General features: G+C 40.3%; 1 protein-coding gene across 1 annotated transcript in view; it reads right to left on the reverse strand.

Annotated features, from left to right (window-relative positions):
- The window catches only part of ARMC2 (armadillo repeat containing 2), a 66,683-nt gene that overhangs the window by 1,598 nt on the left and 37,365 nt on the right, over positions 1-27,720 (reverse strand). The window contains exons 13-18 of the mRNA XM_065735236.1: positions 26,155-26,254; positions 10,653-10,974; positions 9,094-9,216; positions 7,098-7,211; positions 5,542-5,674; positions 3,186-3,343 (exon numbers count right to left, since the gene is read on the reverse strand). Coding sequence (XP_065591308.1) covers positions 3,186-3,343; positions 5,542-5,674; positions 7,098-7,211; positions 9,094-9,216; positions 10,653-10,974; positions 26,155-26,254 — 950 coding nt within the window. The remainder of the gene's footprint in view (positions 1-3,185; positions 3,344-5,541; positions 5,675-7,097; positions 7,212-9,093; positions 9,217-10,652; positions 10,975-26,154; positions 26,255-27,720) is intronic.

Consider the following 27,720-nt stretch of genomic DNA (forward strand, 5'->3'; position numbering starts at 1 on the left):
GATGGTGATGTTAAGTCTAACATGGCAGTCGCTCTACACAGAAGGAAGATGCCACTTAAAAGACTTCACGTAAAAAAAGAAAGAAGAAAACAGAAAACATCATTTCAAGAAAGAAAACATCACATCTCTGCAAGAAGAAACCCTGTAATCAGAGATGAAATCCAGCCTTAGACATCAGATTTATATTTGGTGGAACCGAGAGATGATTTAAGCTGGACAGGCTCTTTGGAGGACGCCTGGGCCAAGCCTGATCTAGTTACTGCTGAGTTTGGAGCATCTCCAAGAATGGAATCTCTGCAGCCTTTATGAGCAACCTGTTCCTCTGCTTGGCCCCTGTCAGAGTAGAACATTTTTTTTAAAGTAATATTTAATTGAATTTTTTTCTTACTGCAATTCGTGCCCATTGGCTCCCAGCATATGCAAAATGAACCTCAGCAGCCAAGCAGTGAGAGATCCTGAGGAGAAAGATAAGGGATTCTGGGTTTTCTTCCCGGGCAGAATTGCCTTGCCTACTCCTGAAATGACTTCCTGCCCAGAAGGTGATTCTGTCTTTACAGGTCTGAAATGTGGAATCACTGAGATCAGCCTACAGCAACAAGGGGCTGAACCATTCCAAAGAAGAAGTGTTAAAACAAAACAGAAAATTTCTCACAACTAAACACGAGCAATGCTGGAGATCAGCGAGGACCAGTGTTCATCACGTGAGCGCTGCATCTTCAGATAATAGAAGTTTCCCACGACCCTCCTCAAAACAAGCAAAATTGGGTACTGGCCAAACTGCACATGAACTGGCTGCACGCCCAGGAAAAGGACATGCATACTGGGTCCACATGCTACAGGAAAGATGAAAAATAGTGTACAGACTCTGGTTTGCAAGGGTTCCCTTGCAAATCAGGATGGGGGCCAGGAGCCCTGGCCTTGTAAGAATTCACAGGTACTAAGACTCCAAAATAACCTCCTGGAATTGAAAGGGGAGGTACAAGTGAGCAGAATAAATGTCTGTAAAAAGAGAGGGAGAAAGGAGACTTCAATGAATGATCAGACAGAAGGATGTTCTCAGGATGGAGACTCATTTCCACTGCTAATCCTGAGGGAGTGAGGCAAGGCAAAGCTACTGTGCGGGGCCAGGAAATGCCAACTGCAAGGAGCTCTGAGACAAAACACACAAGATCTGAGGTGCAGCTGAGAGAAGCAGATGACAGCGTTATCGGAAAACAGTGCTGCTGCAGCTCAGGCTTCTGGGAATAGGCAGGGAAAAAAGAAAAGTGATGCCTTTGCTCCACTTTCTTGGTCCCCACATTTTTTCATGCTATTTCCACTCCCCTTTGGCTCACTCGTATCTCCTGTCATCTTGTTCCAGGTATGGAAAAGAAAAATAAAGAGGAAGAGGTCAAGCACAGCAGGTGAACAGAGGTATCTGCTTTGCCATGCGGTACTTGTTCAGTTTCCTGAGGGTGTGCCAATGCTGAAGTACAGTCCACTGTCTGTCAGAAGCTGCCTCCTGCTTCCTGAGTGATAGAATCAGCACGATGACAGTTCAAGGCTCTCACTGGATACAATGGGAGGAGGAAGATGTAGGACAATAGTTACCAGATGCTATTACTAAAAATTTGTTAGCTCTTAACACACAGAGGAACCAGATCCAATGATGAGATTTATTTTTTTTCCTACAGCTACTCTTCTGACCGCAGCTGAAAAAAAGAGCAGCCTTCTTGATTTACTTCTCACCTATCTGTAATTAATTGCTGCTACATGCTGTAACTAGAATGACAATTGTACACGAGCATCCAGTTCCTGAAAGCTGCACTAGTTAATGAGTGCCAACTGCTATGCAGCCTGCACTCCGCAGTCAAATCTATTGCTGGAATAAGCAGCATTAAATGCAGAGGAAGAAATATTTCAGAATTATCCAAAACAAAGATATATTTCACTGCTTCATGCTAGAAGATTTAACTATGATCGTGGCTGTAAAGTTTGCAGTTCTGCTGCAGAACGTTATATTCTGCACTTGTGATCTTGAGGTACTCAGTATTTTTAGGTAAATGGATGGAATTGTTGCCTATATTAAGATATGCCATAGATATTACCAGCAAGGGATCCAATGACAGCAATGGCTTATTAAAGTGAACTACAGTAATCTTGCTCTAACTGGAAAAAAAAATCCTCACAGAACCACCCACTTTTCTGACTGTCTAAAACAAAATAGATCATGGGGACCTCGCTTTGTATCTGGACTTCACATGCCTTCTCCACAGCAAGCATAATCCTTTACTACACTCCTCCATAAAACCAGACCAAATTAGTTAAGGCCTGCTTCAATTTCCTCTACGTTTTAAAGGTTTTTTAAAAGGTAATTTCAAAAGACCCACTTACAATAAAAACACAGCCAAAGCAGTGCTCAGAAAGTAAAGATGGAAAAATGAAAGTATTAAACTGTAAAATCTGAAGCAAAAAAAATGTGCAGATGCAAAGATTTGACTAGGTAAATAAGTTAAGGCCTCAACATTCACTTGCAGGCACCTTCCAGCATTTGTATTTGTGGAGAAGGAGCACAACCTCCCCAGCTTAGTGGGGAGAAAAGAGATGCTGCCAGGATCATAAAATCACAGGGGTTGTAAAGGGACCTCAAGAGATCATTGAGTTCAACCCTCCTGCCAAAGCAGGTTCCCTACACCAGGATGTTATCCTTGCACTTAAGGAGATCATGGTGAGAAAAGCAGGGTAGTAAGGGACCTTTGTCACTCAGCTCTGCCTCTGAAGGGACAGCCACGTTCCAGACAGCCCAGCACGTGCAGTGCAGCAGCACTGAGCTGCTTCTGTACAGAGCCGTGATTATCTTTGAGGTCAGAAGGGCCCATATCCAGAGAAAAATATGCTTTGTGCTGAAAGCCTACAGGATAGTTGGCTCAAGCAGGTCCAAAGGCAGCTGGTGGTGAAAAAACATGAGTGGCAAGCCAACTAGACAGGTTAAAGAGGAGAGTGGCGTAGCCAACTCCATCTTGGCAATCTGCAATATCTCAGGGAATGTGCTGTGTGCCAATAAACCACTGTGCTGCTTCACAGCCTATACTGGCCAACCCACTTAGAGACTCATAACAGACTTCCTATCCAAACAATACCACTTTGATTTTGCTCCTTCTATTTCTCTTATTAAGGAAAAGAGATCGACACAATGTGAGTCTTACCTAAGAATGATGTAAGCAGCACCAGCAACGTGTCAGTATCTTCTCCAAAGCACGAGGCCGCACTTGTGATGTTTTCACTGTAGTTCCACAGGGTTTTGCATACCAAACAAGCCAGCTGCATGTCTGCTGGCCCAAAGTCTCGTAAGCAGTCAACTAACCTGTCAGCATCAAACAAAAGCAGTGTTTTTCCTCCATGTGGTTTTCTCCTGAGCCCTTTAAAATCTAGGCAGTCTAGAACCGTGTGCAGATTCTATGAGAGGTTGCACGAAAATTCTACATTAATAAACTTCTGATGCTACTCTCTTCTTTTTCACTTAGTATAATACCCTAAGGATGCAAACTCAAAGGACGTGCCTTGTACATAGGTGCATATGCCTACCTGAATGTGTCCACATCACATAACTTGTTAACCCAATTGAACAATTTCAATCATATATGTCACAAATCAAATGAAAGATGCTCAGTTCCAACTGATTTCACGGCAATATGTGATCATTCCAGATCCGTAGCTCCCACTACAGCCAAGGCTGCAATGCAAGCCAGCCTTACCAGGCACCAAGAATTCAGCTGGGAAGATGATGTGGAAGCAGAAAAATCTTCTGTCAAAGCTTACATCAGAAGATCTAATCAGAAGACATCCAAAGCAATTTGATGTTTCCATGGCCCTCAGAATTACCCCTTAGATTCAGTGAAGTCTGGCTGAAGTTTGCAGATCTCATCCCTTCCTGTATTTTCTTAGCCTGCATTCCCAATGGACTCCTCTCAGAAATGCCAGTTTTATTAAAAGGACCATTAAGTTCTTGGCCTTTCTTCTAGTCTCACCTCCTCACAGACAACAAATGCATGCTAGGTCACACAAGGCACTGAAATTAAGCTATAACTTTTCTGCTTGCACCAGTTTACATACAGTACCTGTCCAGAGTTCTCATTTCCAAACAGCACAGTTCACGAGTCCTGGGGCAGCAGAAACAAATGCTGTTTTTCACCTGCTGTCCCTAGCGAGCTCTCTAATAGTAGCCCTTCATTGATGTGCTCTTCCTCAGCCTTGTGATGCCCTCTCTTTCTCTCACTTCCCTGCTTCACTGTGAGCTTTATAATCCAGTAATTAGGAAAGAAACCACAGGATACCTAGCACTTTCAAATATGGCTGAAAGCACCAGTAACTGAAAAGCAACTCTAAATGAGGCTGGCAGGAATCTGATAAAAACCCAAAAGATTGTGCTCTAATTTTTTGAAGTTTATCACTCTGATGAGACCAATTCCTTGTTTTATTAGGGACACTATATATAGGTACAATAACCTAATTACCAAAAATCCATAGAGCTGATGTTCTTCAGGAGGTCATCCTGACTACATAACCACTTGCATATTTTCTATATTCATTCCATATTGTTGGCTTTTCCTTCCCGCTTCACAAACTTTCAGGCAGATCTGTATTCTATGTAATTCCATGTAACAGAAATTCTACTAATTCCATTCTATATAATATTCAATGTAATAGATAATTTCTCACATTTATTCTTCAGTCAACCTGTAACTTATTTTTATTCCTGCTTTTCAGCTTTTTCAAATTTTGAAAGTTAACCAGAACACGGGAAGGAAAGATAAGCAGACAAAAAGTCCTGTTTACACTGTATAAAATAAGTAATTATGTGATGTATGAACAGGAAAGCATTTCAAAGTTTGGCATATTGTTTCATAAATGTGGGTTGTATCAATTGCTTTACAAGTGTAAGAACAAGATCTTTCATGTTGCTCCAATTAAGCTATTATCAAAAACATCAAAGTCACAAGTGTTGCATCCACAGTGGTTTTTCAGGATCTCTTCACTTAACAGTAAAAGTGCCTTAACACTGAACTCTCAGAGAGAGGAGACACAGGAGCTCTGTTACACTGAGCATGGGTACCTCAGGCTGTTCTCCCTGCAGCACTAAGTAGTTAGCAAAATTACAAGAGACCATGGGGAGGACCCTATTTCTGTCACAGATACACATTAAAGGCATCTATTAATTGTACATTTAACTCACATAGGATTCAGGTAGGTTAAGCAAGTGGCTACTGTAGGGCCATGCCTTGATTATTGTGTTGTACGCCCCTGTATATATCAGGAGGATCTTCAGAAGACTATTCTACAATCCTTGGCGTTGTAGCTGGCTAAACCATCCTAATGCTCTTGCAAAAAAAAAAAAAAAAACATACTGAAGAATACAAAAGATTCTTTCTTTGCGATCGTTAGATCCCTAATGGTCTGCAACCTTACAACAAGTTATTGGTTCCAATAAAAAAGAATCTGATTAAAGATTTTTGGCCAAACTACTGGAACGTGTATTTTGGTAAAATATAATCAGGAACTTACTTCCCAATTCCTCCTTCTTCCATCAGAAGAGATCGTTTGTCCTTATCTACTGTGAGATTGAGCAAGACACCACAGGCAGAAAAACAGATGTCTTGATTCTTGGCATCAAGTAAAGCAATCACAAACTTGTGTACTGGGTTGTAAAGAAGAAAACAGTATTACTGAGAAGACAGATTATCATGCAAGTGCCAGTGCAATCTACTTACTAAACATGCACACCCAGAAAACAGTCAAATGCAGGCTATCCAACCCAAAGTTGTAACCCTGTAGCATACTAATGTGAAGTTACTACATTTGGCTTATGAAGCAGATGAAAAGTCATTACTACAAGCTGAACACCAGCTTCTTCAACACAACGCCTACAAAAATGTACATCAGTACCATGAAAATCAAGTCAGAAGAAGTTAGGTTGACCAAGCTGAATTACAGGTTACTTCTTAAAAGTATCACTCATTTCAATCGCACAGTCAGCATAAACTGCCAGGATTTAGCATCTGGCACTCACAGAGGGAAGTTCCTACCTCCATGCAAGGCAGGGTTGCCTCAGACTGCATCAGATCCAGCTGGGACTGCTGCAGCCTGGGGCTCCTGAAAGGAGGAGGCAAGAAGCAGATGCTGGGCATGCAGCATCTCGCAGCACTTGCTGAATCTAAACTCAGTAAGCAGTGGAAGGCAAATTCAGCCAGAGTCAGTCCTGTCTAGAGGAGAGGCAGTCTCCCAGCTCCTCCTGAACTCAGCATGCTGTCTCTCCAAGGTGTAAAATTACACTGTCTCTCCAAGGTGTAAAATTCAGTTCTTTCACTGACACAACTCACTAACAAGCAGCTACTAAGTGACAATTCTTCCTTTGCAGATGCCTTTGCCTCCATAAACCATTATATATGCTCATCCTGGAAAGAAGGGGTTGTATAATGCTGCGAATCACCACACTTTGAGCACTGACAGGTAGATAGAAAAAAATGTTCAGTGAATTGTTTTTTAATTAAACTGATGGCACACCTTCTCTGGATAGCAAGGAGTTGCCATTTTTTCCCCAAAGCTCTTCAGGCACCAAAAGCAAAAGGACTTGAGAAGACTTGTACCCCACTTCACCCAGGGGCAAAGAGGAAGTTCTTTCGTTGAGGCAAACATCTTAACTGCATATTACAAAGCACTAACAAGCTGTTGAACATGGGAATCAGAAGATTATGAACCTAAATGAGAGCTAAGTTAGATATTCATTTTATAGCAAATCACTACAAACCTGTACGACTTCAGGAAATGAAGGAGTGAAGGGAAATTCAAAATTACAATCTTCATGGAAAACAGAGGGGTTTTTGTAGTATTTATCTTTGTGAACGTAGCCATGGCACATTTTTCCTACTCCAATGCTTCCATTTTAATGAAACTGAAACAAAACACTCTATAACGACTACTGCTGGATTCTAAGATTGGCATAATATGCAAAACTTCAGATAAGATTGCTTCTGCCCTTTACCTGAGACAGCTCGTTAAGAAACTTTCTTTTTAGAACTATGGACATTTAAAAACAGGACTTCTACAAATGCAAAACTCACCCTTTTTCTGGATGATGAAGTCACAGATCTCATGATACTGGGAAAGATTGCCAAAGACTCTGACAGCCTCCACAATTCCATCCATATTGTTGCTCATTAACAGCTTTAAAAGCACTGCAGGTTTGCAGAGAAGTGAAATAAAAACAATTACTTGTACATCAGAAATGCACTTGGCTTTTTATCAGTAAATATCAGAATGCAACCAGCGACAGCAATACACGTAATAAAGGGGAACATTTATCTAACAGGTTGTTTGCAGTGAAGGGGATGAGCAGATGGTAGAACAAGAGCTAAATTGTGTAAGGCTTTGAAGATGAGACAAAGAGCGCCAATACGGGGCTAAATGCAAAGGAACAGATGAGGAGTTATGAAGATAGCCTAAGAACAGTTGTAATAATGGGAACCGATTTTGCTGTAGAGTTTTGAGTGGGCTCATGTGACAATCCAGGAAGACAGAACAAAAAAAATGTTGTAATATTTAAGAAAACTGATACAGATCCTGAACAGATGGCCTTATGTGGGATGTCTCTTTAAACAAAAATTATTTTCTGACATTAGCTCTATTTTCAGTCAGTGCTGCTCCAACAAGCAAATACATTTACTCTGAACAGCTACTTAATATCGCCCCTGGTCTGAAACATTTATTTGCTTGCAGCTTTCCTGCTTAGCAGATTCACTTACAATTAGCATCAATCTCCAGCAGATAGAATGAGACCTTCAGCATTGCCTAGGAAAAGTTACCATCATTTAGATTTTTGGTACATGGCAAAGTAATGATAGTACAGAAAGCACATTTATCAGTCTTCTGCGAGGAAGAATTGAATCAACAAAATCAGTGCCCACATATAAGGACTCAAATCAGTGAACCATTAACCCTTCTACCACAGAAAAGTGAGAAACACAAAATGAGGAAGAGGTTGGCTTCATTCTCATTTACTTCCTTCTTGGAATGCTGCAAGACTGAACATGTCTTGAACTTGTCTTAGAGACAACAGAAACGATTTTATTTTGTGTGTGTGTCTCTTTAGGATCCACACATTTCTATCAAACAGCAAATATTCTCAAGATGTCTCCTGAAGGAAGCATGCTGGTCTTGCATTAAAAGGTTTCATCTCTCCTCATTTCAGACAGAGGAAAGGCGATGGGACTGCTTCCCCATCCTAACAAGAAAAACAGGAGAGGGAAAACAAATAGGACTGAAAGATGTCATTTGTTTCCACGTTTCTTTGACGAGCATTAAGAGACAGCCAGTTTATGGAAGATAAAATCACTCACGACAGAGTATCAGAACTGCTAACCTAGAGAGGAAACTATAGCTAGTAGTCAGAGCACTAAGTGGAGAGACATAATACTTCTTCCTACTCCTCATTCTGCCCACTGTGCAACCTTCAGCTTCTGTCTTTCCTCTATATCTTGTCTATTTAGAGAGTAAGATATGCAAAACTTGTTGTATAACAATAGCCTTTTGTATATGCTTAATACAACGAATCCCAGAACTCAGATGCAGTTCCTTCACATCACTAAAATATGACTGTTGTCCATACTGTCTGAGAGGAGTGAATCACACAAGCCCTATACCAGCAACAGCCTTATAATCCAGAAACAAAACAGTTTAAGATTAAAAAAATTTGCAGTTCTAGAAGGTAGCAAGAAGTGGACTTTCTTACTGTACTTTGATTAGAAGTGAAAAGTAAAGTGATTATTTTGGTTCAGGCATACAGATTTTGAATGAGTCTAGCAAAAGCTGCAGAACAGAAAACAACACTGCATATTCATCTGGGGAGGAAAGGAAGGAGTTCTGTCAGCAACCTACATATTTTCACACAAGTCGTATGATTACATTACAAAAGAATCAGAAATCACTATGGCAGTAATTTACCCCTATGATCTTTATATTCCTGCAATATAATGCCACAGCACCCTACCACTGTCCTTATTTTCTGTGGTGTCAAAATATACATCCACATTCAAAACGTACTGTTCTAGAAGTCCTTACTTTCAGCAATGCGAAGCTTCTTGTCTTGAACAGCAGAACTCTTCACTTTGTAGAAGGATAAATTGTTGATTGTTGTTGCAGCGTTGATCACCAACTCCTCACAGACTTCAATTGACTTATATTCTGAAATATTTAAGAATACATACATATATATATAAACATGCACATACCGACATGTAACTGAGAAGCATATTATAGCTCAAAGGTGAACTGAATTGTAGTTAACATGGCCACCATGAAAGATCACATTTATTTTTCACAAAAATTGTAGAGGCTAACAGGAACAAATGAAGTAGAAGAGGCAATACAAAGCCATGCTTTCTGACTTCATCATTTCTGACTTCAAGAAGCGTTTAGATGAGGTGCTAAAGGATTTAATTTAGTAGTTGGGTTGAGATAGTGATAGGAGGATGGTTGGACTAGATGATCTTATAGGTCCTTTCCAACCTTATGAACTTATGAACTTATGAACTTATCTATAGAAATGATTGTGACTAACATAACATTATGTAAAATCTACTTAAAACATACTGAAGATCCTATTTACTTTTAAGATGGGGCTGAGGAGGATTTGCATGCAGAAACAGGCCTGCATTATAGTTACCAGCCTGCTGACAAAGAGAACAAAGACTACTACTAAGCTACTATAATACATAAAATAAAAAATAAAAAAAAGTAGTCTAACAACATCTGGGACATTCTCTCTCTTATGGAGCTCCAGACAACATCACCAAGGTGCAATTTCCTCTGATGCTAGCACATCTGAATTTTTCTGAGGTTTCTGTCCTCAGAAACTAAGGGTGAAGGAAATAAAACTTTGTTGTAAACTGACACAGTGCTCATGAAAATGGGAGGGGGTGAGAGAGAAGCTTTAAGGCTCAAAGGTGCTTACAGAGACAGTAGGACAGCTCCAACCTTGATAGCTCCCACAGGGCTTAAGACAGAGTGGGTGAATTTCTGAGTCTGCCTGTCTCTAAATCCCACGTAGTGGTAGGTAAGACTGGTAAATTAGCAATATAACCAGGTCGATTGTGTTTATGTAGCCTTAATGTTCTCATCACATACCAAATTATACTGAGTTATTTGAAATGTATCTCCTCACTGCTGAATTACGTTAGTGGGAGAACAATCTGCCCAGTTCTAGCCTGTATTTAGATTCACAAAGGGACTGGTAAGTGGTACCTCCAATCCAAGAATGCTGACAAAAATGGTGAATGTTAAAAATAAATAAAACAATGGATCTCCTTATAAGTGGACTCTCACAGACAGATGTACTTAAAATTCTAGTTTACTTATCTTTGGTGATCAAGTCTGCAAAACTTACCACTGAAAGAAACACTTCTACAACTTCTTTGCACAGATACTGAAAAGTCAGTGCTTTTCACTGTCTCAAACAGCATTTTATACAATACAGTTTATGAACACCATCAGACTGACTTATTTTAGCCACAGAATCCATTTAGGTATGGCTCAATCTAGATAAAAAGCTTAAGTAGAAAAATCCCAAACTCTTCCCGCAGATTGAACAAAGATAACACATACGACATAGATTTTATTACCTAGTACTGTAAGAAGTAATTCTACGACACGATGGGCAGCTGCCAGAGCTGCTCCTACACTGGGATGAATGGATAGATTGGCCAGCACTCGCATCAGTTTTATCAGAACATCTTCTGCTTCAGAAGGATGCTTTGGATTACTTTCTTCTTCCCTTCTTCTTTCATGGCATCTTTTCTCTTCATTTAAATCAAGTTCATGGTAAGTATGGAATAATGATATCAAGGTGTTAACACTTCCTTTTTCTTTAAAAAATTGCTCACGGGCCTGATTATTCTTTGCTGTTAAATTACCAAGAATAAAGATGATACGGAGAACCAAGTCCTGCAATAAAATAATCAAACCAAATTACTTAAACAAAATCAGAAGCTATCAGTTGCTTAAACAGAAGGTAATAATTTGTTTCAGAATTCATCTAATAGAAGGTCCCCAAAAAAAAAAATGAAAGAACGACAAATATAGCAAATAGAAATAACAGAAGAAATTAAAACATCATCCAACAGATCTGCTGCAGCACTGGGGTTGGTAATCAGTAATGAAATACCCTTAGTAATCTATTTTTATCAAGTCCATAGTAATTTTAAAATATCATTTTTTACATCAGAATAATCCAATGAGTTAGATCTCAGTAATCTTCCAAGCAAGCTAATGTCAGTTGTATGGACAAAGACCACTAACTTCCCTTCTTCCCTAGGCCTGCTACCCATTGCAGAGGTTAAACTACTTGACCTTACTCTGCTACTGTAAAATCCATGTCATTTCCTTGTTAATTTCAATCATTTGGGGATTGCTGAATTACTCATTTCAGATTTTTACCAGAAATACGATCAGTCTGTTGTTTCCCAGTTCCCCTTCTTTTTTTTCAGAGAGGTGTCCTTGTCATCCTACGTAACTTCTCTGATTCCAGATACATTCCAGATATATTACCCCTTTCTGCTTTCTAGTAAGCACCAGAAGGTAAATTTCTTGAGGCCTAGCCAGTCTGAAGACACTTAAACACACTCTAGTTCATAATTCATTGATAAAAGAACTCAGGCTGGAATACAGATTAATCATTTAATCATACTTAGACCTTTTAGAAAAACAGAAAAAAAATAAGCATTCCACACTTCCCTATTCAGTGTCATCTGCCAGTAATTCTCATCTTATCTTCTGAATGCTGAAGCAATTACTTCCTTATTGTCTTCTCGCAATTAATATTCTATAGAAAGTTCTCATGTTTCTTTTTATGTCCCCTTCTAAGTTGCATCTCATTTTGTGCTGTTTTTTTCTGATTTTTATTTTAAATGCTCTAGCCACCCTCTTATTTTTTATCATTGCTAAACGAGACCTACTTTCTGTTTTTAGATAGTATCTCAAGATCTCATGATTTAACCAAATTGCTCTCTTAAAGTACTTCCTATCCTTGCCCTTGAATGGGATACTGAATTGCATCTCGTTTTGCTTCATTTAAGACAGACAGAGCTACAGCTATATTTTTGCAAGATGAGTGAATCTTAATTCAGTGGCATTCATCACTCCCCCATCTTTTTCTGACCCACCTGAATGGGAGAAGAAAAAAAGAATCTGAAAATCTTAACTAATCCAAATACAAACTAACTAAAACATATTAGTCAAAACCTACTTATTTTCAAAGATAGCTGTATCTTAACAGCACAGGTAAAGAAGAGCATTTCTTCAGGTATGGCACAGTCAGTATCTTCTACCTGTTAGGCTGTTGTGATTGCACTAACCCAGTATTTTGATGATTTTCTTCAGATGCAATAGCTATAATCACAGACATTCTATCACTTGATGGTTTTAATAACGTAAGTTAACCAGACATACTCCAACTGAAGGAAAGAAGATCCTTTTTTCACATATGCCCTCATCAGCAAATTTCATGCCCCAAGCCTCTGTCACAGAAGCTGACTAGAACCTTAACTTAAGGCAAAGACAAACGCTATCTCTGAATTCATGAGGCTAGCAGTCTCCTAATGGAGAAACAGGCTCTATTCCTCTCTCTGTATAATGTGACCACTCTGTAGGACCCATTTCCACTTCCTTCTTTTGTCTCTAAACTAGACATCGTATTTTTGCTAGCTTCTAAGTGTCCTTGAGACAAATTTTTTCTGCACATTCTTACTGACTAACCACTAAGAGCTTTCACCTTTGCTGGCACAACCCCCATTTCACAGAGGCTGTAAGAATTTGAAACAAACAACTGATGAATCAGAAGAGAGAACTGAAAAAAAAAAAGCAGGCAGTCTCGTTTGACTCGTTTATATTGACTTTCTAATTTTGGTCAAAACAGTATCAGCCCAGCAACAGCCCTGCCCAATCAGCAAACAGACAAACAGGTATAGTACAGCAATCCACTGATATTTTGAGAAGCGTGATCTCAACTGTTCTTTCCACCTACAGGCTAGCAAAATAAACTTCTAGAATATAACTTCTTTCTAACCAAGCACATCTGGTTTTAATAGCATATTACTGAAGTTTCCTTATCTTCCAGTGACAATTAAACTAGAATAGTCAAAGAGAAAAGCATGTACAATTTATCCCATGAAACATATGGCTTTGAAGTTCATATAACTTTTTGCTCTGTGTTTAAAAGGCTCTTAGGGTAAGAGCTGTTAACAACCAGCTTACATTTGCTTTGTAAAGAAATGCATGTAAAAATAAATGGCATTTTGAAACTGCTTGCAAGACTAAGCCTGTAGAAGGCCCAGGGCACTTCCTGAACATGGTGAAAAAAAATCACTATAATAAATAAACTTACTATGCATCTCCAAATGCTTGGAGTAATAAGTACATCTGGAACTTCAGTCTCTCTTGGACCTTTGCTGAAAGATTACATACTAGTCATTTAATAGAATCATAGAATCACCAAGGTTGGAAAAGACCTCCAAGATCACCTAGTCCAACCATCCACCTGCCACCAATATTTCCCAACTAAACCACATTCTTCAGTATAACATCTAAACATTTCTTGAACACTTCCAGGGACAGTGAATCCACCACCTCCCTGGGCAGCTCACTGCAGCACCTTGGCACCCTTCCAGATAATAAATTTTTCCTAATATCCAACCTGAACCTTCCCTGGAACAACCTGATGCCATTCCCTCTCGTCCTACTGCTGGTTACACAGAGGAGAATGACCTCTACCTCACCACAACCTCCTTTCAGGGAGAGTGAGAAGATCTCCCCTGGGCCTCTTCTTGTCCAGACTGAACAATCCCAGTTCCTTCAGCTGCTCCTCGTAAGACTTGTGCTCCAGACTCTTCACTAGTTTTGTTGCTCTCCCCTGGACACACTTCAGGGCCTCAATGTCTTTCTTCTTGTGAGGGGCCCAAAACTGAACACAATATCTGAGGTATGGCCTCACCAGAGCCAAGTAAGGGCGGATGGTCACTTCCCTGCTCCTGCTAGCAACACTATGTCTGATACAAGCCAGTATACCACTGGTCTTTTTGGCCTCCTGGGCACACTCCTGGCTCATGTTCACCCAAGTGTCAGCCAACACTTCCAGGTCCAGTTCCTTCACACAGTCTTCCAGCCACTCTGCCCCAAGCCTGTAGCATTGCCTGGGATTGTTGTAGACAAAACGCAGGACCCAGCACTTGGTCTTTCTTAACTTCCCACTGACCTCAGCCCAACAATCCAGCCTGACCAGGTGCCTTGGAAGGGCCTTCCTGCTCTCAGATAGATCAGCACTTCCTCTCAACTTGGTGTTACTCACAAATTTACTGAGAATGTACTCAACATCCTCATCCAGGTCATCAGCAAAGCTATTAAACAGGACAGGCCCCAATACAGACCCCTACAGAATTCGATACATGACCACTCACCAGCTGAATTTAACACCATTCACAAACCTTTCCCTCATCCACCAGACAAGTCACTAGATCATAGAAGGAGATGAGGTTGGTCAAGCAGTACCTGCCCTTCATGAACCCATGCTAGCTAGGCCTGATCTCCCGCTTGTCCCACACATGCTGTGTGATTTCACTCAGGATGATCTGTTGTATAACCTTGCTGGCACTGAGGTCAGAGTGACAGGCCTAACGTTCCAGGGATTCTCCTTATGACCCTTCTTGTAGGTGGGAGTCACACTGGCAAGTCTCCAACCCTCTGGGACCTCTCCAGTTGAACAGGAACACTGACAGATGGTGGAAAGCAGTTTGGCAAACACCTCTGCTAGCTCCCTCAGGTGCATCCCATCTGGCTCCACAGACTTCTGACAATCCAGGTGGTGTAGCAGGTCTCTAACTGTTTCCACCTGAATCATGGGGGCTTTATTCTGCTCCCCCTCCCAGACTTCCAGGTCAGGGAGTAGAGGACCCTGAAAATAAATGGTCTGGCTTTTAATGACAGATGTAAAGAAGGCATTGAAAATCTCAGCCTTTTCCTTATCCTCAGTGGTCACATTCCCCACTGCATCTAGAAAGGATGGAGATTCTTCTTAGCGCTCCTCTTACTGATAAATATATTAGTAAAGAAATTTTTTTGTTGTTGTTCTCTTTTACCTCATTGGCAGGTATAGCTCAAGCTGGGCTTTCACCTTTCTGATCTTCTCTCTGTATATCCTATCAACATCTTTGTACTCTCCCTGAGTTGCCCATCCCTTCTTCCACAGGAAGCAGACTCTCTTTTTCTTCCAGAGCCTCAGAAAAAGCTCCCTGTTGATCGACACTGGTTTTCATTCTCACTGGCTCATCTTACAGAAATTATTTATTTATTACATTCCTTTATTTAATATATAGGTATTAGTATGTATGGCACAAAAGGCAAATTACAGATGGAAATTATAGTCATATAGTATATTTCATCTTTTTATATAGAGGCATTCACGTGAGATGCACTGCTTATAGGGTGCACCCAAACTTGACAGGAAAGATATACGTTAAATCACACAGCTTCACTTGGAAAAGCAACTCTGAAGAAACATGTCAAGAAAAACTCCAGAAGGACAAGTGATGTTTTTCTTTTCTTACAATCTGTTGAGAATCTGAAAAATTTTCATATTTAAAGGGGTAAAGGCACCGTTTATTCTATCAACATCTAACTCAGTTTTCTGACAACTGAAGTCATATAATTTTATTACTGGTATTAAATATTCTTTATTTCTCTAACTCTAAAAATCTATTCCTTGCACTGTGCTAGTAGCAAAGTTACTCAATGTACTTGCTGAGTCACAGAACTTGACAGCAGTTTATCTTAGCAATTAAAATGTATCTGCCTTTCAATGTATATCATGATGAACAGACCTACAAATAGCACAGGTTTACTTATCAGTAAGAAAGGACAACTAATTAGATCAGTAATTTCTAATTAAAACAAGATAAACAAGGGAGAGAAGTCCCTTCTAGAATCTGTACACACTGGCCAGTTCTGTGTTCAATTCTGGGCTCCATGCTACAAAGCAGGAATCTCCTAGGAGTCTGCCAGAATGCAGCGAAGACACTAAAAGGTATGAATTACCTCCCTTATGAGGAAAGGCTGAGTAACCTGGGTCTTCTCACAGTGAAGAATTTCTTCCTTATATCTAGTCTAGATCTACCCTCTTTCAGTTTATAACTGTTACCCCTTGTCCTTTTGCTACGTGCCCTTAGTAAAATGTCCCTCCAGCTTTCCTGTAGGCCCCCTTCAGGTACCGTATAAACCACATCTACTGCTCACTCAAATCTAATTAACAAATATATCTTTCTGGTTTATTACAGATCCTTGGAAAGAAGAACTGAGACTTTCTTTACAGGGCCTGATAGTCTAACGACAAACTAACAGGACTTATGCCTTCCTGAAGCTAACATGGTAAGGATTCATCTTGCAGTGACATTCTGGCTGTGAAAACACCTGGTTAAACTACCCAAAATGAAACCTGATTTAAAAAAGAAAAATAAAAAAGGAGGGGGAGAGAATACATTGGAAGTATCAAAAGCAAAGAAAGAAGATTCTGACTGAGGAACCTGAAGCAAGGCGCAGAGAGGAAAAGCTTTACCACAGTGACAGCAGGGAGAACACCTAGGCAGTAAAGAGGGAACTTCCCTCCTGCACAAATAAAAACAACTTTGAGGAGAAAGAGAGGAATTTAGAAGAATATAGCTACACTTCACAGAAGCATGGACTGATTGAAGGTGGAAGGAGGCCATCCGGTCCAACCCCTTGCTCAAGCAGAAGCACCTAGAGCAGGTTGCCCAGAAATGCATGTTTCACTCTACCTCATGCCACAGGACCATATCCAATAGTTTTTACACCCTAAAACCTGTTACAGTCACCTTTTCTGAAAAGAATTCATTTGCACTTAATGACTTCTAGCAATGAACAGCTCGTGTCAACACCCAGAGATCTAGGAAAGCTAACAAAGCAAGTACTCTAGAACATCATTTGATGAAAATGTTTTGATGAAAAAACATTTCAGAAATCACTAACTGATAGAAACTGAAAACTATATTCCCCATAATAATGCTCTAATGATTACTGACATCTCTATTTGAAATCTTTCTTCTTATTACTAGTTTGATTTTCTACAGCTTCAACTACAATTTCTTGCTATCATCTTTCTAAGTTGAAGGACAATCTATGAACAAAAAATGTCTTCCTTTCTAATTCTATCAATAGGCAACTTGCTAATGGTCTGATCTTTGACATTAGATTTCCAAATCATTAAGCAAAAAAATTCATCATTTTTATAGTCAGTAAGAATATGTGTCATCTAAGCAGTATAATCTCCTTATCATCTGTTAGTCTAATGTTCACGTATCCAGTAATTACATTTACACTGCTGTATCCTCTGGTACACCAAAACATCTGGTTTCCATACAGTATCAGAGAATCACAGAATCACCAAGACTGGAAAAGACCCACAAGATCATCCAGTCCAACTGTCCACCTATCACCAATAGTTCTCACTAAACCATGTCCCTCAACACAATGTCTAAATGTTCCTTGAACACCTCCAGGGTTGGTGACTCCACCACCTCCCTGGGCAGCACACTCCAGTGTCTGACCACTCTTTCAGAGAAGTATTTCCTAACATCCAGACTGAATCTGCTTGACTACAGTTCTAGATTCCTCACCATTCAGAGCGCATATGACATTTTCTGCATTTTACTTACCTCTTTCTGCTTTCAGATCAAAACAAACAAACTATAAATCACAGGGTACTAGGAAGATAGAAATAAACCATCAACTCAGCATGCCATCATAAAAGTTATACTTTAAAAAAAGACCTTATGTGGTCATTCAGTTTTATCAGCAGGTTGCCATAATATTTATTCTAAAATGGATACTTCTTCCTTGGAAAAAATATATTCAGGAAAGAATGAATGATTGGTTACAAATATGCAAGAAATCTGCAAATTGTTTATTTTTTTAACTTATTTTTTTCCAGTGGTCAATTACTGTGCCCCTTTCATGGTTTTTTTTTTTAATTATCCAGGATATTGTTGTACAGGGGAGATATTGCTGGGCAAAAGGAATACTACTGAAAATACATATTTGTAAACACAGCAGAAAAGAACCACGTTACCTAGAAAAGCATTTCATAGGATTACCTTGCAAAACATCTCAGCACCCACTCTACTTGCCATTTGCAGTTTGGTTCTTGCCCCATGTTGTTTGCTCACTGTGACTGAGAAACTATTTGTGTGGCTATTCAACAAATTAGACTGGGTATTGATGCAGATCACAACCCAGCAAAGGACTGAGGTTCTTTTGGTGTGGCTTTGTTTTTTTCCTCCATTCTTAAGACTATTGGAAGCTGTGTCAGTTCTATGAGCTGATGCATCATGCAGTCATACAAACAGCAGTCCTCATCCCAAACGAGGGATACCACATAGCAGAAAAGCAAGTCACAGAACCTCAATAAACATAGCACTGATGGCTGTTTCTTCAGAGACAAAGCTATTCACTCAAAAACACTTCCCACTCCTAAAACACAGAAATAATTAAGAAAAAAAAAGTCTCCAGTATCTTGTAAGACATCAATGCCACTGAGCAGAGTGCCAGTAATACTCTGAGCGTTTAAGAGGAAAACTTGAAAACCTGAAATAAAAATGGCTGCATCACTGGATTCTTGTTAAGAGCCTCAGGCTGTGTTAAGCTATTACATTATATGACTGACTGAAACAGCTACTAAGTTCCTGGGAGTTCATCACAGAATTGTTCAAAAGCCAGGCAAAAAAACCATCCAGAAAGGTCAATCAGTGCATACAGATAAGTCTTCGCCTAATAAATAATGCTAGAAACAAAGCAGAGAGATTCTCTGCATTTATAGGTTCCATCTGTGGCAATCTTCCCAACTGAGGCAATCATAAGAGCAAAAAAGGACATTCATCAGCCCTAAAAGTGCAACTTTTTCTCAGAGGGAGACAAGAAAAATTCTCACCAACAGACGTTTGCTTGCTCACAAAACTCATTTGAGACTTGCTACTTGGTAGAAGCTCTTGTGAATAAAACTGCAGATTCAGGTACAGTGAACCCAATAACTGTGGATATATCCATAAAGAGGATGACAAAGCAATTTCAGTCTATTCTTTATTTAATAGAGTAAACTGTGAAAAATTGATTGTTAAACAAGTAAAGCAGCACGCAAATTATGATTGTAAAAGTTAGTGCAGGTCTACTGGCTGATGCAAGAGATACAAAAATAATAACAAATAATTCCATGCATATCAGGACCAGGACATTTGCCAGAATTGGCAGAACTAATTGATGATCAGGAGCATCCAGTGAAGAAAATCTAACTCCAGAGAAGCTAGATGAGTTCCTTACACTGATTCCTTCCAACTACGAAAGAAACTGTGGAGATCTCAATGCTGCAGTCTTCTCTGGGGAAGACACATTGGAGTATCCGTTGAAAATCAAAGTGATCACAAACAATTTTAAAGAAAAAAATAATGAAAAAAACAGTGACAAATCTCCAGGTACAGATAATCACTTGAGAGTCCTAAAATAACTCATTAATTAAATAGCTTAATGACTAACAGTGATGAGCAATCTCTCACTCAAAACTGCCTTGATGTCTCAGAACTGGAAAGTTAACAAACATGAAATCAATTATTAGAAAAAGATCCTAGTGAGATTCAAGTCTGACGTCTACACCAGATGAATTTGAAGAAAACATTAAAAAGACCAATAAAATCAGTGGACAGTTGAATAAATGCAATCAGCTTTAAGACTCCTGAGTCCTGAGACCCAATTCTTGAGCTCTTTGAAGGGATCAACGGGTATAAAGGAGACCCATCTGATAGAACCTACTTTGCCTTGCCAAAAATTACTGACAAGGTCACTCATCAAAATCTTAGTGAAACTAAGCAGTCATTCTGTGAGGGAAATGTTCCGTATCAATAAACGTTCAAAGGAGGGGAAACAAATTAATTCAACTGCAGAGGACCAGCAGAATTCCACTGAGTTCTGTAAAGGGACCCATTCTGTTTAACAAGTCCATAAAAAACACTGAAAAGCGGGTGACAGCAGTGACATGGATTTTGCTGATGACAGTAAGATACTCAAAATAGAAACGACAATGGTTGACTGAAGAGCAGAAACTGGTAATAAAATAACAGACTGCCCTGTCACAGTCGGACAGATATGACACATGAGGAGGGTTGGAAAGAGTCCCAGCTTGCTGTCAAGGGCGCACCCCCTGCCTGCCTATCTCATTTCCCCAGGTCCCCCTAAACAATAGGTTTGGGGTGCTGTAAACTGAAGAGAAGGTGAGTGGGGAGGTGAGGAATAGTCTGCCTATGAGGGGGACCAGGACAAAGCGGTCACACCTTGAAACCACCTCTGACAGGAAAGATCTCAGAAGGGTTTGTGGTAGGCAATTCCCTTCTCAGGGAAATGAAAGGCCCCATATGTAGACCCCACCCGACCTATAGGAAGGTGTGTTGACTCCCTGGGACCCAGGTCAGGGACATCACCAAAAAACTCCCAGGTCTAGTTCATTCCTCAGATTATTATCTGTTATTGATAGTTCAGGCAGGCAGTGATGAAATCCCTCAGGGAAGTCTGCAAGCTATCAGAAGAGATTTCAGGTGTTTATGGCGGTTGGTTGAAGGAGTGGGAGCACAAGTCATATTTTCCTCTCTCCCTTCTGGGGTGGTGAGGGATACAAAGCGGTCTAGGAAAACTCAGACTATGAATAAGCAGCTGAAAGGCTGGTGCTGCCACAAGAACTTTGGGTTCTTTGATCATGGGGCGGTTTACACAGCACCTGGCCTGATGGCTGAGGACAGGTCTCACCTGCCTCCGAGAGGTAAGCAGATCCTAGCCCAGGAGCTGGCAGGGCTCGCTGAGTGAGTTTTATACTAGGTATGAAGGGGAAGGGGAGAAAAATGTTGCTCACTAGGATGGAGCAAGCAGTTCAGATGTTGACCAGATTTGATGGGGGAAGAGGGTGGAGTTCAACAGGACAGAGAAGGGCTTGGGGATGTTGTCATCACAGGAGATCGCAGGGAAATTCCCTCAAGGAAGCAGTGGGGAAAACTTCAGGTTCCTTCTGGAGGTTTGGGGGGGGGGAGGGGCTCTCAACAGGTAGTGTGCCAGAAAGCCCAGCTGAAGCACCTTTACACCAAAGCACACAGCATGGGAAATAAGCAGGAGGAGTTGGAAACTGTGATGCGCTTGGAAAATTATGATCTGGTTGCTATCACAGAAACGTGGTGGGACAAATCTCATGACTGGCATACTGCAATTGAGGGCTATAAGCTTTTGAGAAGGGATAGGCAGGGTAGAAAGGGAGGGGAGTTGTCTTCTATGTTAGGAAGTGGATACACTGTGAAGAGCTGTGTCTGATTAACAATCACGACCAGGTTGAGAGCTCATGGGTTAAATTCAGGGATCAGTCCAGTAAAGGACATCTAGTGATTAGGGTCTACCATGGGCCACCTGATCAGGAGGAGCCCATTGACCAGGCCTTCTTGCTTCTACTGTGGGAGGTGTTGTGTTCACAGGCTCTTGTCCCAGTGGGGAACTTCAATCACCCGGATATCTGCTGGGATAGTGGCACAGCTGATAGCAGACAACCCAGGAGATTCCTGAAGTCTGTTGAGGATAACTTCCTGGTCCAGGTACTAGATGGACTGACTCGATGTGAAGCCTTACTGGACCTGATGTTCACCAATGCAGAAGAGAGCATTAAAGAAGTTAAGACTGGAGGCAGCCTGGGCTGCAGTGATCAACTCTGAACTTCAGGAGACCAAACATATGGCTGCTCAAGGAACTGCTGGATGACATCTCCTGGGAAACTGTCCTTAAGGGCATAGGAACAGAAGAGAGCTGGCAGCTCTTTAAGGACACCCTTCTGCAAGCACAAGAGCTCTCCATCCCCCAGTAGAAGAAATCAAGCAGAGGAGGCGGGCAACCAGCGTGGCTGAGCAAGAATCTGTAGCTTAAACTAAGGGAAAAGAGAGAGAGATGTAGAGGAAGTGGAAGCAGGGTTGTGTAGCCTAGGAAGAATATAGGGATGTTGTCTGCATGTGCAGAGATAAGATCAGGAAAGCCAAGGCACAGATAGAGCAGAACTTGGTGAGGGATGTGAAAAATAACAAGAAGGGGCTGTACAGACATAGTCAGGAAGAGACAGACCAAGGACAGTGTTCCCTCTCTGATTAATGAGGACAGAGAACTGGTTTCCTTGGACATGGAAAAAGATGAGGTGCAAAATAAGTGTTTTGCCTTGGTCTTCACTGAAGAGTCAGTCTCTCACATCCGCCAGGACACTGATCTTTCTAGGTGTGGGTGAGAAGAGTGGATTCCATCCCACTGTAACAGTGGAACAAGTCTGAGACCTCCTCACGAAACTAAATGTAAGTTCATGGGGCCAGATGATATGCATCCAAGTGTTCTGAGAGAGATGGCTGATGTGGCTGCTGAGCCGCTCCCCATCATATTCGAAAAATCATGGCTGTCGGGTGAGATCCCTGGTGACTGGAAAAAGGAAAACATTACTCCCATTTTTAAGAAAGGGAGAAAGGGTGACCCAGGGAACTACAGGCTGGTGAACCTCACCTCTGTGCCTGGGAAGGTCATGGAGCAGATCCTCCTAGTTACCATGTTAAGGCACATATGAGACAAAGAGGTGATCTGAGACAGCCAGCACGGCTTCATCAAGGGCAGATCTTGCCTGACCAATCTGGTGGCCTTCTGTGATGGAGTGACAGCATCAGTAGATAGGGGAAGGGTGACAGATGTCATCTACCTGGACTTCTGCAAAGCATGAAAAGGTACAACATAGATGTTCTACAGGAACACTTCTGACAGCTTCCAAGGCATCTGGCAGCCACCGAGGACTTCATTACTTCACACAAGTAAGTTCCAAAACTGATCACAAGTGAGGTCTAACAGAAAATATATTTCAGATGCCCAGAAAATCACTGTTGAATTCCCGAGTCCTACTTTGCAATCCAGCTTTTCCAATCTTCTGTACTCTCCTCCTTACCTAGGATTATCACAGAATCACCAAGGTTGGAAAAGACTTGTAAGATCATCCAGTCCAACCATTCACCCATCACCAACAGCTCTCACTAAACCATGTCCCTCAACACAACGTCCAAATGTACCTTGAACAGCTCCAGGGTCGGTTACTCCGCCACCTCCCTGGGCTGCCCATTCCAGTGCCCGACCACTCTTTCAGAGAAGTATTTCCTAACATCCAGTCTGAATCTCCCTTGGCGCAGCTTGAAGCCATTCCCTCTAGTCCTATCACTAGCCACACAAGAGAAGAGGCTGATCCCCAGCTCACTACAACCTCCCTTCAGATAGCTATAGAGAGCAATAAAGTCTCCCCTGAGCATCCTCTTCTCCAGACTGAACAATCCCAGCTCCTTCAGCTCATAAGACTTGTGCTCCAGGTCCCTCACCAGCTTGGTTGCCCTTCTTTGAACACGCTCCAGGGCCTCAATGTCCTTCTTGCAGTGAGAGGCCCAAAACTGAACAGAGTACTCAAGATGCAGCATCACCAGTGCTGAGTACAGGGGGACAATCACTTCCCTGTTCCTGCAGGCAACGCTATTTCTGATGCAAGCCAGGAAGCCACTGGCCTACTTGGCCACTTGTACACACTGCTGGCTCGTGTTCAGCCAAGCATCGACCAAAACCCCCAGGTCAGTTTCCTCCACACAGTCTTCCAGCCACTCTGCCCCAAGCCTGTAGTGCTGCCTGAGACACGTGGAATTAAGCAAGTCCTGCCAACTCAATTTCAGACTTTCTCACAGAGATAAATTCCTTCTCTCCCACTCCTTCTGACTTTTACCCAAGAGAGATCATGAGCTGAGGAAAAAGTTAAAAAGGCTTGGAACTACAGCATGGTAAGAAGAACAGATACTATTTGGGTGGCAGCTGTGGAATTCAGTGTATGGTGTGGGAGCAAGTCATTAGTCCCATTTCCAGCGCTCACTTTTTTTATTTTCACAATATTTAATGTTTATTGTTGAAGTCACAGTTATGAAAGCACTTGAGAAAGTCTTTTCTTTGTTTTATTTTATTTTATTTTTATTTTCCTGGTATGTTCCTAGCTGCTATGATTGCCAGTAAATAAAAAAACATGAACTTTGCAACCTTAAAATTCAAAAACCACACACACTTCCTCTTTCTTAACATATCAGTTTTCAATCCTAAGGATTTTGAATGGTTTGAATTAATAATGCTGGTTTATTCTCATCTTTACTTCTTATTCCTGCAGCAAACAGTTTTACCCACACTGCTGTTAGCTGTTTACTTTTCAACAGATACCAACTCATTCTATAACTCAATAGCTGTCAACCTTTTAGAAGATTAGCAGTGCCAACTGTACCCCAAGAAAAACACTCATGCTTCTCACAGCTCAAGTGTTTATTACACAGCACAGAAAAAATATGGAGCCTCATGTTACCCATGTCCCTCTTTTTGATTCTGCAGGGCTTCACTAAGCTGACAAATGACAACTGCATGCTTGTTAAAAACTGCAGAAGAAATAACTATTCTGAAGACATTGCAAATATAATCATCATAATATAATAACTAAGTTGTTTTAATATACAAGTTCTTTTTTCTCTAATTTATATTTTGATAGACAGCTTAATACAAAAATCAAGGCTAATCTAGTGACAAAACTACTTAAGAAAGCAGACAAATGAGAAGCTAAACTCTGACAATTACCTGAAAAAAAATTGAAATGATATATAAGCCTAGAATTCATTATGACGCAAAGCTACTAAGTCAACAGTTCCTTTTAAAATTACAGATGAAGGCTGAAAGGAAGACGTTACTCACTTTAAGATCCTTACTCCCACAGGACCACCATTTGTGAAGATTTTAATACAGTGCTCACAAGGAAGTATAGCTACAAAACTAGTAAAACGTAATATGAGAAATACTGAAGAAGATGTTATTTACATAGTCCTTTAGTAAATGTCTTTATAGACTACACAATGCAAGAGCAGTCTGAACCTAGAAATACTCAGGTATGGTGCTGAAACATTAACCAACAGGTGAAAGTAATTGAATCCTTCCCCCACTTCCGTATGTACAGAGGTAGACAGAAAAGGGAGAAACTATTTTTACATTTGGCAGAAGAAGGAATAAATTGATCATCTTAGCTGATATCGTTACCTTCATTAACTTTAACAACAGCAGCACAAAAGATCTTCTTCCAACAATTGACCATACATTACTAGACTCATGACAAACCGTGCAGGCTAGCTAAACGTGCTCAAGTCAGTTTGAATGCTGGAGCAGCTAAGAAAGTTCTTTACTTTTAAAAATAATTTCTATGTTCAATATTCTGAAACCTCATTTCACTTTTGAAACATTTACGCTTTACAAAAAAATTATTTTCTTCTTAAATCTTACCTGGCAACACAGCTGTGTAATTGGCCACAAACGGGGTGCAATGCTTTTACAAACACGGCAATCTTTAAAACTATCAATCCCACACCAAACTCCCAGAGCCTAGTGCTCCAGTAAACATAAAGATCCCTATGATACAGCAAGAAAATTGAGCAACAGAGCCTTTAAGTTCTAATGAAGTTGGTAACAAGTCACTCATATTTTAAAACTCTATAAACACGTTTCTCTAGGTGCAAGTTTCAAATGCAGCCTCTACAGGCATAAGTTTTTCTCTAACAGAAGATGGACATTCTGATACCTTATACAGTTACCTCTGCTCTGCAATTCTTTAGCTCTGGAAAATTCACACTCCTTTTGTAGAAGAGGCGAGCATAAGAAATCTCCTACTATCAAATATGCAAATAAACTATTTTCCTTTGAAAGTGCTTTTTTTTAACTAAGAAAAACAATTAAGTATCCAAAAGACACATGTGACCGACAGATAAATTAATCAACTGTCTATCCTCTGTATTGCTTTAAGTTTTTAATCTAAGTGATTTCAATTATTTCCTACTTAAAAATGCCATCAATACTTATTTTTTTATTTTTTTTTAAATGCCTAAAAGTAGGTCACTGGAAACAGGCTTACACACAATAATGCACAGACACATCAGAGGATTAATATATAAAAATTGAGAGATGAAAAAAACTGACCTGCTGCTTCTGGTGTTTGTTTAGTAGGGCTAAAAATAAGATGTAACATCTGGAGCAGTCTGTAAAAGCTGCACAGAAGTCACTGTAGGAAGAAAGTTTGCTGCAAAGGTACAAAAACAAAATATAAATGAATGAAAGCACTTTTTTCTACAAAAGATTTAAAAAGAAAAAAAATCACTCTGTTTTTAACTCTCAGAGCTGTTTTCTAACAAGTTAAATGAATGCCAATACTTTGACTTCTAACAGAAGCGTACACAGTTACGTAAGAGTGTGAATAATGGAAAGAAATAAAGGTAAGGAGCTTCCTGTCTGCCCCTATGACAAAACAAGCCCATAGTAGAATTCAAGCTTAAGGTGAAATGGGAAATCGTCTCCCTTCATAATGTAAGGTAGTAGATTCTACCAACTGAGCATGTCTGTCACCACCAAACACAGAAACCATGTGTTTTTGCAGTCACAATATTACCTCTGCAGTCTCTCAAAGTGCTCCAGTCCTACGTTGCTCATTTTTATCATTACAAAAAAAAAAAAAAAAAGCAAACAGAATCAGCTTTGGTCATACTAGAAATATTGCACTAACTATGGTAATGTCTTACTTCGCATGTAGTCAAAATCTATGCTGATGTTCAATTACCAGCACAACTTATAAATTCAAGAGAAATGAAGAATTTTTATAGATGGGAACATATTCATATAGATGGGAACATTCTCTAAGGAGAAGCTGTGTAAAAGTTACTAAAAAGAAACAAAAAAAAAAAGGATAATTGTTCTGTATTACTAGGAGACACAAGAAAATTCAAATCTGTGTTCCATACTGCATAGAACGTTTTTTTTTCCTGTGACTGCAATTTTCAGGAAGCTAATTAAATTGATTTTGTGGCAAATTTTTATCTTCAGAGCCTACAGTTCACTGAACGCAAAAAGAAAAAAAAAAAAAAAGAAAGAAAGAAACTGAAGCAGCAGGAAACTTTAAATAAGACAAATTACTTTTGCTACACATTGAATTCTAGATCAAGTAAATGTCCTTGTCAGAATAACAGTCAAATTAAAAAACCATTGCCTAACTAGCCACAACTTCCATGGCATTTTACCAAGTAAAAGAAATGCTCTCTCTCCCTAGAGGGAAATATTTTTAAAGTGCTGTGATCCCTGCTATAATTCAACTCACTTTTAGGAGCAAATTTAGAAACATAAGTGGACAAGGTGGCAGGAAATAGGGTAGACAATATACAAAATGGCCTAGGTTGAAAGGGACCTTAAAACCCAACCAATTCCAACCTACTGCCAAGGGCTGCCCAGGGACCTATCCAGCCTGGCCTTAAATGCTACCGGGGTAGAGCATCCACAGATTCTCCAGGCAACTTGTTCCAGTGCCTCACCACTGCAAGTAAAAAGTTATGCCTAATGCTAATGCCTAATGCCTAATCTTATTTTTCCCCTTAGCTTAAAAACATTCCCCTTGTCCTATCACTATATACCCACGTAAAAAAACTGTCTCCTCCTGCTGATAAACTCCCTTTAATTACTGGACTCTCATCTGAATGCTTTACAGGGAATGTACAGGAT

This window comes from Cyrtonyx montezumae, unplaced genomic scaffold (assembly GCF_038088225.1).
Source record: "Cyrtonyx montezumae isolate F1298 unplaced genomic scaffold, pur_monq_1.0 scaffold_0, whole genome shotgun sequence".
In the NCBI taxonomy this organism is placed as follows: domain Eukaryota; kingdom Metazoa; phylum Chordata; class Aves; order Galliformes; family Odontophoridae; genus Cyrtonyx; species Cyrtonyx montezumae.